General features: G+C 38.8%; 1 protein-coding gene across 2 annotated transcripts in view; it reads right to left on the minus strand.

The window, feature by feature from the left end:
* Window positions 1–15,060, minus strand: part of GALNT18 (polypeptide N-acetylgalactosaminyltransferase 18) — a 299,862-nt gene that overhangs the window by 44,843 nt on the left and 239,959 nt on the right. For both annotated transcript variants that reach the window (XM_063289471.1, XM_063289470.1), the window contains exons 7-9: window positions 14,391–14,576; window positions 12,375–12,512; window positions 9,961–10,056 (exon numbers count right to left, since the gene is read on the minus strand). In XM_063289471.1, coding sequence (XP_063145541.1) covers window positions 9,961–10,056; window positions 12,375–12,512; window positions 14,391–14,576 — 420 coding nt within the window. The remainder of the gene's footprint in view (window positions 1–9,960; window positions 10,057–12,374; window positions 12,513–14,390; window positions 14,577–15,060) is intronic.

The following is a 15,060-nucleotide window of genomic DNA, read 5'->3' on the forward strand; positions in this document are numbered from 1 at the left end:
ATGCTACTGGGGAGGAACAGAGGATGAGTTCAACTAGCCCCAGATGTGATGACGCAGCTAGCTCAAAGCCGAAAGGACGGCTAGTAGCCAACGGTGCTGGTGGTGAACGGCGAATCTGATGTTCTAAGGATCAACACACCATTGGAACCTGGAATGTAAGATCTATGAGCCAGGGCAAATTGGATGTGGTTATTGGTGAGATGTCAAGATTAAAGATAGGCATTTTGGGCGTCAGTGAACTGAAATGGACTGGAATGGGCCACTTCACATCAAATGACCACCAGATCTACTAGAGGACCACAGAAGAAATGGAGTAGCCTTCATAATTAATAGTAAAATGGCTAAAGCAGTGCTTGGATACAATCCCAAAAACGATAGAATGATCTCAGTTCAAATTCAGGGCAAGCCATCTAACATCACAGTGATCCAAATATACGCCCCAACCACAGATGCTGAAGAAGCTGAAGTAGAGCAGTTCTATGAGGATCTGCAGCACCTACTAAACAACACGCCTAAAAGAGATGTTATTTTCATCACAGGAGACTGGAACGCTAAGGTGGGTAGTCAAATGACACCTGGAATTACAGGTAAGCATGGCCTGGGAGAACAAAACGAAGCAGGACATAGGCTGATAGAATTTTGCCAAGACAACTCACTCTGCATAACAAACACTCTCTTCCAACAACCTAAGAGACGGCTTTATACATGGACTTCACCAGATGGACAACACCAAAATCAGATTGACTACATCCTTTGCAGCCAAAGGTGGCGGACATCTGTACAGTCGGTAAAAACAAGACCTGGAGCTGACTGTAGTTCAGATCACGAACTTCTTCTTGCACAATTTAGGATCAGACTAAAGAGATTAGGGAAGACCCACAGATCAGCTAGATATGAGCTCACTAATATTCCTCAGGAATATGCAGTGGAGGTGAAGAATAGATTTAAGGGACTGGACTTAGTAGATAGGATCCCGGAAGAACTCTGGACAGAAGTTCGCAACATTGTTCAGGAGGCGGTAACAAAATACATCCCAAAGAAGGAGAAAACCAAGAAGGCAAAATGGCTGTCTGCTGAGAGACTAGAAGTAGCCCAAGAAAGAAGGAAAGCAAAAGGCAACAGCGATAGCGGGAGATATGCCCAATTAAATGCAAAATTCCAGAGGTTAGCCAGAAGAGATAAGGAATTATTTTTAAACAAGCAATGTGTGGAAGTGGAAGAAGACAATAGAATAGGAAGGACAAGAGACCTCTTCCAGAAAATTAGAAAAATCGGAGGTAAATCACAGGCAAAAATGGGTATGATCAAAAACAAAGATGGCAAGGACCTAACAGAAGAAGAAGAGATCAAGAAAAGGTGGCAAGAATATACAGAAGACCTGTATAGGAAGGATAACAATATCGGGGATAGCTCTGATGGTGTGGTCAGTGAGCTAGAGCCAGACATCCTGAAGAGTGAGGTTGAATGGGCCTTAAGAAGCATTGCTAATAACAAGGCAGCAGGAGATGACGGCATTCCAGCTGAACTGTTCAAAATCTTGCGAGATGATGCTGTCAAGGTAATGCATGCTATATGCCAGCAAATTTGGAAAACACAAGAATGGCCATCAGACTGGAAAAAATCAACTTATATCCCCATACCAAAAAAGGGAAACACTAAAGAATGTTCAAACTATCGAACAGTGGCACTCCTTTCACATGCCAGTAAGGTAATGCTCAAGATCCTGCAAGGTAGGCTTCAGCAATTCATGGAGCGAGAATTGCCATATGCACAAGCTGGATTTAGAAAAGGCAGAGGAACTAGGGACCAAATTGCCAATATCCGCTGGATAATGGAAAAAGCCAGGGGGTTTCAGAAAAACTTCTATTTCTGTTTGATTGACTATTCTAAAGCCTTTGACTGTGTGGACCATAACAAATTGTGGCAAGTTCTTAGTGGTATGGGGATACCAAGTCATCTTGTATGCCTCCTGAAGAATCTGTATAACGACCAAGTAGCAACAGTAAGAACAGACCACGGAACAACGGACTGGTTTAAGATTAGGAAAGGAGTACGGCAGGGCTGTATACTCTCACCCTACCTATTCAACTGTATGCAGAACACATCATGAGACATGATGGGCTTGAGGAATCCAAGGCTGGAGTTAAAATCACTGGAAGAAACTTTAATGATCTCAGATATGCAGATGATACCACTTTGATGGCTGAAAGCAAAGAGGAACTGAGGAGCCTTATGATAAAGGTGAAAGAAGAAAGTGCAAAAGCTGGCTTGCAGCTAAACCTCAAAAAACAACCAAGATTATGGCAACCAGCTTGATTGATAACTGGCAAATAGAGGGAGAAAACGTAGAGGCAGTGAAAGACTTTGTATTTCTAGGTGCAAAGATTACTGCAGATGCTGACTGCAGTCAGGAAATCAGAAGACACTTAATCCTTGGGAGAAGAGCAATGACCAATCTCGATAAAATAGTTAAGAGCAGAGACATCACACTGACAACAAAGCTCCGCATAGTCAAAGCAATGGTGTTCCCAGTAGTAACATATGGCTGCGAGAGCTGGACCATAAGGAAGGGTGAGAGAAGGAAGATCGATGCTTTTGAACTGTGGTGTTGGAGGAAAATTCTGAGAGTACCTTGGACTGCAAGAAGATCAAACCAGTCCATCCTCCAGGAAATAAAGCCAGACTGCTCACTTGAGGGAATGATATTCAAGGCAAAACTGAAATACTTTGGCCACATAATGAGAAGACAGGACACCCTGGAGAAGGTGCTGATGCTAGGGAGAGTGGAGGGCAAAAGGAAGAGGGGCCGACCAAGGGCAAGATGGATAGATGATATTGTAGAGGTGATGGATTCGTCCCTGGGGGAGCTGGGTGTTGACGACCGACAGGAAGCTCTGGCGTGGGCTGGTCCATGAAGTCATGAAGAGTCAGAAGCGACTGAATGAATAAACAACAACATTGGACATAGTAGGAGGCATGTCATTATTTCTTGGCAATGGCTAAGTGAAAAGCAAGGATTTAGAAATCTGAAAAAGTTATTCCCCAAGTCAGTGAAGAATAGTGCATAATTTTGTTCTGAATGTGCCAAACCTCTGTGTGAAAATACTCTGGCAAAAATGTGTATACACACAGGCCCGCAACTAGGGTCTGTGTCACCTGGGGCAAACATGGATTCCGTGCCACCCCCATGGGTTGGTGAGGGAGGTGTTAGCAAGTTTTATTATTCTATTATACTTTAAGTTAATAAAATATTCAGTCTACAAATACTATTTTGTCATTTTGGCGCCCCGCCCAGCCCGGGGCCCATGCCCTGCTTGCCCCCCCCCCCAGTTGTGTCCCTGTATACACATACACAAGGAGGAAAAGGATTATGATTTAGCCATGCAACTAACTTATGCATAGAACAGGAATCTATGTCCTGTGTTCTGCAATAGGCAGATCTTCTCTGTGTTTGTGTGTGTGTGTATGTGTGTCTGTGTGTGTGTGTGTGGAATCCTTGGTGCTTTCTGGGCCTTGTTGTTTTCTTGCAGACGTTTCAATGCCAGACTAGGCAACATCTTCAGTGAGATGAGGGAGTGGGCCTTGCTCTCAGTTTATATACTGTGGCTTGCCCTGCTTGTGTTGGTAGGGGTGTTGTTCTCCCCCTGGGAGTTCTTTGATTGGGCTGTTGTTTGCTGCTTGGTTGATTGCCTGAGTTAATAGTTCCTTGATTAGGGTATATTGTGCTGTTTGATGGTTCCTCTGGTGTTAATCCTAGTGTTGATTTTTGCATATCTGGGTGTTGATTGCTAGCAAGGGAGTTATGTATGTATGTACTGTATATGAATTATGTATGTAGGTACTGTATATGAATTACTTATTTTTTTGCCTCCAGCAAAGCAACTTATCTAGTAGAATTGAGTCCTTAAAGTCTCTGCTGTTTTTTATTTTCTGACTGTGGGACTGAGTTTCAGGTCAGATAGATATTTATAGCTGTACCTGGCCTGAAGTCTGACTCTTTGTAGGCGTACACTTAATTACAGACAGTAAATGAGGAGACATGCAATCTGAAAGATCAAAACACAAAAACAAAATTCTCATCAGACACATTTCATGTATAATTTATTCCAGTGTTTTGCAGAAGTCCATTTGTTGCCAAGGATAGACTCTGCCCTAAGGGAGAATATATCTCCCTAATATCTCTTAAAATAAACCAGTTTAACTGATACAAATCCCTTCCTCAGCTTTCAGAAATATCCACATAGAGCCAGTTTGGTCCAGTGGTTAAGGTGCTGGGCTAGCAACCAGGAGACTGAGAGTTCTAGTCCCACTTTAGGCATGAAAGCTGGCTGGGTGACCTTGGGCCAGTCACTCTCAGCCCAACTCACTTTACAGGGTTGCTGTTTTGGGGAAAATAGGAGGAGGAAGGAGTATTAGGTATGTTCACCACCTTGAGTTATTTATAAAAATAATAAAGGCGGGATAGATTAATTAATTAATTAATTAATAATAATCCAGAACTCGCTAGTCTCTGCAAAGGTACTTTTTAAACTGCTTTTAGAGTCTGCCCTCTTCCACTTTCAAATGATAGATTATCCAAGTTGATCATTAAAGAGCATAAGCTTAAATGGTCAAATGCAGGAACATAGCTAATTTGATTACCTGCTCATTTTATGTCTTCAGAAAACAAATGCTGATTTGATGCAAATGAGCTCTTTTTAGCTTCTAGCAACTCTCAGTGACAAGAGCATTTTGTTTAGCAGAGTTCTTTTAAAACTACTATGTCACACCTGAATCACACAGAGCTGAAAGCTGGCATTACATCAGTGATGTGTTAACATTTCTGCTTTTTGTTTCAAATGATCTTTAAAAGTGATAGTTCAGACATACAATAACACATAAAATTACCTTACATTAGGGGTTTGGTGCCCTAATATAGTTTCTACTCACCTCTAAAGTTTTTTTTTTAAAAAAACAGACTCTTCCTTTTAAAGCTGGCCCAAACCTGCAGGATTTTGCACAGTCCCAGTGCTTTGATATGAGATTTCAGAAGGTTTGAGCTATCCTAACTGGGAGCGGGGGGAGAAATTAAATAAAGAATGGCACTAGCACCATTGCACAAAATTACATCCTGCTGTTTGCTGGCCTTTCTTATACCATAAGTCCAACTAATGCATTATTGTCTGTTCTGATTTTCATCAGGCCCCACGGCAGTTCAGAGCATGCAGCACTGCTGGAGGCTTGGTGTAAGCATTTTCTTTTTGTTGGAGTGGGGGGTAGCCCTTCCTCACCTAAATAGGAAGAGAAGGATATATCTGAGAGCGTGAGTCCAAAATCTATCCTGCCTTTGATGGGAAAAAGGCAGCCCCTGCTGTGCCTGAATAGAAGAAAAAAAAGGCTTCCTACCCATTGTGATTAATGGTATTTAATGCTAGATGGCATGTAAGGAAAACAGAATCATTCAGAAAAACAAATATAATTCAGGGTCATGTTAAAGGATAGGTAGACATTGTGGTGCTGTTGCAAACATTTGAAAGTATGATTGTTCACAACTGGAAAGTAATGGGGGTGGAACACTAGCAATGCATACTTCTTAATATTTGAAGTTGAAATTGTATTTCACAAAGGGATCAAAGGGATATTCTTAACAGGAAATAAAGATAGTTCTATTGATAACAGTTGCCAGAGACTATAGCAAAAGGGTTCAGATCATTAACTGCAGGTCATTTCTACTGAAAAAATGCAACTTTTCATTCCATTAACTTCCATTAACTTGATCCTATAATGTTATTTCTATAAATACTTTAAAAAAGATGTCCTTGAAAGGCAAAGAAGAGAAAACATAATGATAGAATTAAAGTATCCTACTTTCTAATGAAACCACAGCTAATTACTTGTGAAAAGAACAGGATATAGGGAAGCAACCTTTAATGTTCTTTCTTTTCAGTCACTTGTTTCCATAAAACCCAAGTTAGTGGCAAAATTATACCCAAATTCATAATAAAATTCTAGCTCCTACTTGATATTTTATGGATCAAATACACTAACAGATGTTTTCAAATTTGGCTGACAATGTGTAGACACCACAATTATGCAAAATATTCTTCTATCTTCTCTCAAATGTTCCTCCAAATTCTTGGCCTTGGACCTTTGTCTCTCTCTCTGTCTAAAAAATATCTTTATTTGGTCCATAGCTTCACCTGATACTCTTTAGTGTAATTTAAAACTTTGGGACACTGCTAGAAAGCAATAATAACAGCAACAAAATAAGAACCACATATTACATAAATCTGATAAACATATAGTAAATAAAACAGAATATTTATTTAAGACTGAAAATTGCTTTGAGCTTGTAAAATATATTTTGTAAAATAGGAGCCTGCAAATGGACCTTCCATCTGGACTGAATACTCCAAAAACAGAATATGCAAGCTCCCTATTTCACATCCCAATGGTTCTATGATACTGTGAGCATTTGGTATTTTTCTATGCATCTGGAATCTTTCAGCATGGAATACAGTTTCCAGGCATACTCCAGAGATGCCCTAGAGTGTGCTAGCATATCACAGCTTACAGTATATCTTTCACTCTAAGGAGGTCGCATCTGGCCTTAAAGAGTTTGTGACCAGGTTATCTGAGGAACCACCTGCTTCCTTACAAGCCTACCTAGTCTATATGTTTTCATGAGGATGACTTGCTGATCAAATCCCAATTTCATGATATCCATCTAGTTGCAATATGGAAGTATGCTTCATCTGAGTAATGTAATATCTAGAGTGAACAAACTTCTGCTATGCATTAGGCCATTTGTTACAAATTAAAAACTTCTCTTGTCCAGATTTTGATATCTGATATCCCTTTATTTCTGTTTCTTATCAGCTGCTGTGTTATTAAGTTATTTTTGGTTTTAACGTTTCTTTGTTGTATTCATTGTAGGGTATCTGTTATCATTTTATCATTTTTTCTATTTTTTATTCATTCAACATAAATGTTTTCATAAACAGAAAATTCATTCTATTTTTTATTCATTCAACATAAATGTTTTATTAATTATGTAAACCACTTTGATTCTTTTAAACAAAAAGCAATAGAAAAGTACTGAAACAAATGCTGGAAGCTGCAAGCATAATAGGTAGCTGCCTGTTGGATGTTAAATGCCTCCCAGCTTCAGCAAGAATTGCTTGGGACAAGACCTCTAATTCTGGAAGATGAAGGCAGAAACACCAGGTGAGCTGTAGCTGTAGGTATCTCTACCCATGGCCTCTGGGCAAAAGTCAGCATAAAAAAAGCCATCTATAGATATAAAAGGTAAAGGTAAAGGTTTCCCTTGACGTAAAGTCCAGTCGTGTCCGACTCTAGGGGGCGGTGCTCATCTCCGTTTCAAAGCCTTGGAGCCGGCGTTGTCCATAGGACACTTCTGGGTCATGTGGCCAGCATGATTCACGGAACGCCGTTACCTTCCCGCCGAAGCGGTACCAATTAATCTACTCACATTTGCATGTTTTCGAACTGCTTGGTGTGCAGAAGCTGGGACGAGCAACGGGAGCTCACCCCGCCGCGCGGTTTCGAACCGCCGACCTTCCGATCGACAGCTCAGCGGTTTAACCCGCAGCGCCACCGCGTCCCATATCTATAGATATAGCCAGTTGCAATTTAAGAATCAATGGCAGCGGTTTTACCACATCTTCAGGCCAGGAGCTATGATAGGTATGTGCCCATGCAGCCTGGTACATGAACATTTTCCCCAAATGTATAGCCTCTAGAACATGGGTGGGCAACATTCAGTTTTCTAGAAGCTGTGAAAACAGTGAACTGAATGAAAGCAGGTAATGTGAAATGCAGACCAACAACATCTGGAGGGCTGCACATGGTCCATTCCTGAGCAAGGTCTATTTACTCATCTTTTTTCAACTTGATAAAATGGCAAACATCTTTGGAGGTTATTTCTTTTCCTTCCTAGCTTCATGTTGATACTATCTCCACAAGGAAGTTTGGTAAACCTGTTACATAACTATGTGCTAATAAAGAGGCAAAATTATGAGTTCCTTGCAAATGCCAAAATATATCAAAATCAATTTTGGAGAAACTCATCTAGTTCAGATCATAATATTTATTTGTACAATCGACATTAGACTACATCAGGTCTGGTTAATGAAAGTATAATGCCAATCCTCAGCTTCGAGAAGAATCTTACCACACTGACAGGATGTTTATGCAGGAACTCATTTATGTTGTACTTAGTTGCAAAACAGGTCAATCAAATACACAAAAGATGCTAATAATAAAACCTTTTATGTGTGCCATAATATAATTACACTTTTTCAGTTTAATTTTGAAACAGTGTCTTTTCAGCATCATTACTGCAGTTACAGTAAAAGCTACATAAAACACTTATAAAATATTTCCAGAAGGTAAAGAAGAAAGACTTTTAACAAATTATGAATACCAGAAGAAGGACTCAGTTATTTGAAGAACACTGAATCTTTTTAGAATTTTCCCTTGGCAAATGATAGTTATTAAAATAAGGTGGGGGAGGGAGAGAAAAGCTTTAGCCTGTGCTGTGGATAAGCAGACTCTGAAAATTTCTCTTCATCATTCATAATTTACTCTAGTGTATCCCCACTAGTATGATCAATATTAAATGCAGCTTATACAGGAAAACCAATTCTACTAGGTGAGAAAATGGAGGCTGCATATATTTTCATGGTCATATAGGAACAAAAACTATGCAAAACAAAATCAACTTTCCAGTATTTCTCAATTTAAAGAAATCTTTTGCTTTTCCTGTTTCTCATACATCTGTTGATTCTTCATCAAATATTATGCATCCCTTTCACCAAATATGCAGAATACATATTTATAAAAATAACAAAGGTGGGATAGAAAATAAATAAGATAAAATAAAATAAAATAATTGGCATTTGTATGGGCAACATATAAGAATCTCAAAAAGAAAAAGAATGTGATAAAGGTCTTCCAAATAGTCTTGTTTATAAAAGACAATACGAATATTTATCAATGAATGATTACAGAGTCCCAGTAACAATATAGTTTTAGATACCACTGAAATATACAAATTCACATGGATTACTATTTGCCATTCTATAAGTAAAACTTCTGAAAACAACTGATATCCAATGAAACAATATATGTATGTTTAATATGGGAACATAAGCCACTAGATTTTTCCTATAGGATTTCTCAGGTTCTAATGAGCTCAATGGATCACACAGGGAAAAGTTCTCAGTTGGGCAGCTGCTTCCCTGCCTCATCTCAAAAGGATCTAAACTGGGTGGCAAGAATTGCTATTATTTATTAATTGAGCAGCTCTCTAGTTCCTGATGGTCTTTGGATCTCTTTATTCCTGGCCCATCTTTTAGTACCTAGAAGACAGACTTTTCCAGAAAATCACAATAGACAGGCATAAAATAAAATGTGCATAGCAACATTTGAACTGATTTACATGTTGTTATGCAATGCTTCTATAACAAAGGGAAAAATTAAACCATGGGACCTCCATGTTTGGTTGTTTCTTGAAGAGCCAAAATAACTACAGGTCTCTACTCTTTTGTTATAAACCCAAGCATATTTACTGGAAAAACAAGTGTGTGTGTTAAATGACATCAATATATGAGATGTAGAAGTATAGAGAAAACAAATATCCCTGAACAGTAACTGTTGCATTCACATTTGGGATCCTATTTTTCTAGGAAGAATAGTAAAAGTCTATGCCATCAATTCTTTGCAATCACAATCTTCCAGTGTGAATAAATGGGACTTCTTGACAAGGCACTAATTAAGAGACTCAAAATACTCAACATCACAGAACAAATAATATTTCCATTTATATTTCCAATATTTCCATTATTTCCATTTCCAGTCTTAGTATTGTAGTAGAAAAAATGATTGCGAGTTACAGTATGGTTCTTTCCATAAATCCTACTATGGACAGGCATAAGATGCAAGATTAATATTACTAACCTGTGGTGTCATTCCATGGCAGATGTACATGATCGGAATATTTTCTGTATCTGGTCCCTGATCAAGGCACAGATCACTTTTTAGGGAATTCTGTAGCTAAGAAGTATAGAGAAGATGGGTAAAGACTCAGCAAAAAGAATATAAATTACCTGTTAAAACAAGAAATATTTAATATTTATCTGTTCACAACTATATTTTTGTAATAAATGTTTAAACATCACTGAGAGAAAAAGCCAACCTGCTTAAATTAAGCAGTAATGCTTAATGTGAAACTTCAGCATCGTCTGTAATATATCTTTTAATTAATTAATTAAATTTAGGCACTGCCTGACTTTGAACTGTCTCTGGGCAGCTCACAGTATAATAAAGTGTAAAAGCACATTACAAAACAAAGCAAGATTGGCTGTGGTCGCTCTACAAAAACACAGACAAACCACATCCACCAAGTGGATCCATCCATCTTAATGCAAGGCCTGGGAGAACAACCAGGTCTTCAAGGCCTTATAGCCAACTTCTATTCAGTCTCAATTAAAAAAAAAAAGTATTTCAAAATATTTACATCCTCACAGAAATTCACTAGGATTCTAACAGTAGACTTGCTCAGTAAGTGAGAGGTTTGTTCACTTCTGGCCAGACTTCAGATCATCAATGCGTATTTTCCAAAATCCTTATCAAGTAGAGATAGAATTATTGTTGCCAGATGATACAATACAAAGTGTATTCAGTATATCTTTCCAGTGCCTTGGTCTCATTTTTAAATATCCAACTTGCTTCACAGTACTGTAAAATAGCACTATTTTGTATAGAACAGTACAGAAATGCAACGTTCACATAAAAACATTTCTAAACTACATTAGGGTTCCAAATATCTGGATGGCCACTATACAGCAACAAAGAGAGGCATAAAATGATCACTTTCCTTTCAGCTAGTGATCATCCAGATTTCAGCAGCCAAGATATGGCAGCCGTATACAACAAAGAATAAAATAATGTAAGGATTGGGAGGAGTCTTGAAGATTATCTAGTCCAATTCTCTGCCTGGTATAGGATTCCACTCCCTAGACCATACAATATCATTACAAACAGCTTGCGTATTCATTGCGTATGCATGATATAAACAAACAAACAAGTAAACAAACCAGTTATAACCCTAAGCAATTCTGAGATGAAACTGAATCCATCTGTGGATTAATTTAATTTTGTAGATAATTTCACCCAATATTTTTTATTATTCTGGCCATACATACATATGGTGGCGTAGGCAAAACTTTCACTTGCCTAGGCAGGTGGCTATTTACAAGTATATTACAACATTTCTAATTAGTATATTCTGAAAATTTAATGCGTGCAAAATTTTTAAATGATGCCAGTTTGGTATACTGGATAAGGCACTGGGCTAGAAACCAGGAGACCATGTATTCTAGTCCCACCATAGGCACGAAGCCAGCTGGGTGATCTTGGGCCAGTCACTCCCCCTCAGCTCTGGGAAGAGGCAATGGCCAACCACTTTCGAACTCTTGCCAAAAAGACTGCTGGGACTTGTCCAGGCAATCACCAGGAGTCAACATTGACTCAAAGGCATGCATACACACACACACGCACACAAATTAAATGAGCTCCACACAAACAATAAAAGTTTGTGTGTGAGGTAAAGCATCTGGAATATTGTGTACAGTTCTGGTTGCCACACCTCAAAAAGGATATTGTGGAGCTAGAGGACATTCAAACGACAACTAAGATGATCCAAAGGGCTAGAGTAGCTTTCCTATGAGCAAAGGTTGTGACATTTGGGGCTTTTTAATCTAGCAAGGAGGTGACTGAGAGAAGACATGATTAAAGTGTGCAAACTTATGCATGGTGTGGATAAAGTGGACAAGGAGAAGCTATTTTCCTCTTCCCCTAATACTAGAATCAGAGGTCACTCGATGAAATTGAATATCGGAAGAATCAGGACAGACGAAAGGAAATATTTTTTACACAGCATGTAATTAAACTTTGGAATTTGCTACCATGAGACTTGGTGCTGGCTACCAACATGGCTGGCTTCAAAAAAGGGCTGGTCCAGTTCATGGAAGACATGGGGATCAGTGGCTATTACAGTAAACTTGATGGCAGTGTGACTGCCTCTGAGGGCCATCTGCTGGGAGACTAGTGGGCTTCCTTGTGCAGTTGGTTGGCCACTGTGAGAAAAGACTGCTGGACTAGATGGGCCAGGGATCTGATCCAGCAGGGCACTGCTTATGTCCTTATGAACACCATTACCCTGTGCTGATTAATCACGACATTCTTAATTTATAAACTTGCATAATTTTTCTCAAGGATTTTCTCTGTGGGACGTGGTCAGTCCACCTGCAAGAAACTGCTTGCCACTATTTCCTTCCTAGGATTGCTCAAGCAAATAAAACGTCTCTTACCACCCCATAAGCAACAGTGTCTGAGTACATTCTCATCTCGGGATACACGCTGACAAGATACCACCGAAAGGTCTTGCACTGCAGCTTTTTTCTCAAGGCCTTTCTCTCTGAGATATCCCCAATGTCAATTCCAGAATCCTAGGCATGAGGGCCAAAAAGAAGATCAGAAATATACAAATCAGTCTTGTTATATGCAGACCATTTATTTCATTAATATTTCAACTTTAGTGATCAAGAGAAAACTTCCCACGGGTTTTGAGGGACTTTTAATTAGTTCCACAGTGATCATTTCTGAAAAAGCTATTTCCAAATTCCAAAACAATTGAAACCAAATAGCAAGACGGTCTGGAAAACATATTTCAGTCAACAAAACCAGAAACATTTTCCAGACTCTGCTACCTGGCCAAAAATGAAGTGTGGCTTTATCATGCACTACAAAGACTCATTGTATTTTTTAGTTGTTAGCCCATCTTTTTCTTTTTCATTCATGAATATAAACATTTTAGATGGTCTTTTCATTAAATGCATTTGCAAAACTCTTTTACCTTTTTATTACATTTTCATAGCTAAGTTTTGCTGCTGCTAACGTAGTTTCATGGAGCTTAATATATCCAAGTTCCATAAAGATCCTGTAAATGGAGATCACCTAGCTATCCCATTATAGCTAAACTGTGGAGTTTCTGAAAGAGACATCTACATGGAAATCCAGGAGCAGGAACAGTTTTTTATGGGAACCAAAATGATACATTTTTTCCCCCTGTTGATTATTATGTCCTTACTCTCACACATCCCAGAATAAATGAAGTATGGCTTTTAAAAATCTCTTTAGGAAAGAGATCACGGTTCTTAGATTGAACTGTAGAATGTTGCTGTCACTCAAGAGACATTCAGCACGGGCCCAGTGCTGATGGCACCTCAACAGCATGTGTGATAAGGAAGAAGGGAAATGGCTGGAGGAAAAGGAGAATGGATAGAAGAAGAACACTTGAGTCTGTTCTGTGATAAGGTTACCTTTGCACTGAATGAAGGCTCCTGAAGGGTCTTTTTTAATGCCTTAATTTGGGGCGGGGTTGAAAAAATTATTTCAAAGTATATTGTAATAAATATTTTACAGGATATCATCACACATTGGGGTCTGAAGCAGAAAAAGCACATCTTTTTGTTTTCATGGAAGTGGAAAAAAGGATACAATGAAATGAGTGATATCTTGCATTTAAATAAATTTCTTTCCTGTATTTTAATAGAATATTATCTTCTGCCACAGAAAGACAGGGATGCAAACTAGCAAAACTATAGACATTATACCTAAAACACACACATACACACACACAGTTCCCAAAACAGATCAATTTTGTTGACAAGATCCTGCAATTATATAACCAAATCCTATATTAGAGTTCAGGTTAAGGGAATGTTCTTTGGATTCAATACTCTCTATGGACTGGATATACTGCTATTGATTGATTGATTGATTGATTGATTGATTGATTAAAACTGTTTTTTTTTAATGTTCTGCCAATATTTATTGTTCTGAGTTGTTCCTGCAGAAAACCAGTCCTATCAAAATTAATTAGAAGTACAACTGAGCAAAGTTTCAGGTGACGCAAATCATGTGATGAACATTCATTGCTGAACCAGATCAAAGCTCCCCAATCTTATCTTTGATACAATTATCCTAATCTGGATCTTGTACTGTAAATTTGCTGAAATATCTAATTGTAGTTGCAGTCCTATGGTGTTTTCCTATAATTCTAAAATGACCTGTCCCCAACTGATGATCCTCTTGGACTTTCCTAAGAGGCATCCTGTCTTGGGCTTAAGCGTTTCTCTCAGCAGACTTCCCAGCTTAGCAAGACACACCTTGATGGTTATCAGTTATCTCTTGGTCTCCCAAGACAGACTCTGCATAGGAGCCTGGGAGGGTTTCCCGTTCTTGAAGAAACTTGTGAAATTGAAACTGATGAGGGCTTGGAGCATAAGGTTTTATGGTCATACTGATGTTCATTTACAGCCTACCTCCTGAGGAACATTCCATGCCATGTAAACATGGCTTTTAAATTCATCCATCCAAACTTCAGCCACTCTTAGTGCATTTCTTCGGACATGAGAGGTTAGATCTTCTGTGTATGGCTTATGGGCTCGTTCAATATGGGCAATCCTAGAGCAAGGCAGAACTTCAACGCTACCGCCACACTGCCACACCTAGAAAAATAAATTTTGCTACATTGGACAGATCCATTCTACCAACATTTCAAGAGTCCCCTTACCAGATTTCACAATGTATAGGAATCTCTCCTAGTTGTACACACTACTATAATTCATAATGTGCGAAAGCATGAACCACTTCCATAATCTTGCCAAAGAAATCCATGAGGAGTCCAACCCGACCTTCTTTCTCCTTTTCATTCATCTACTATTCAGAGACCTATTTTATATATTTAGGCCATTTGACTACAATACAATAGACCAGCATGCTGGCTGGGGAGTTCTGGGAGTTGAAGTCCACATATCTTAAAGTTGCCAAGGTTGAGAAACACTGCAATAAATATCTGACAGCATCAAACACTAGAAGAACATGGCACAGATTCAGCAACTGTATAAGGGTGGTGTTCTGTTTTATTTTTGAGGTGGGTTTTTTTTTTTTGAGTCATTGCCTAACTACACCCAGCATATGCTAGAAGATAAA

Source organism: Candoia aspera, chromosome 1 (genome assembly GCF_035149785.1).
Source record: "Candoia aspera isolate rCanAsp1 chromosome 1, rCanAsp1.hap2, whole genome shotgun sequence".
In the NCBI taxonomy this organism is placed as follows: Eukaryota; Metazoa; Chordata; class Lepidosauria; order Squamata; family Boidae; genus Candoia; species Candoia aspera.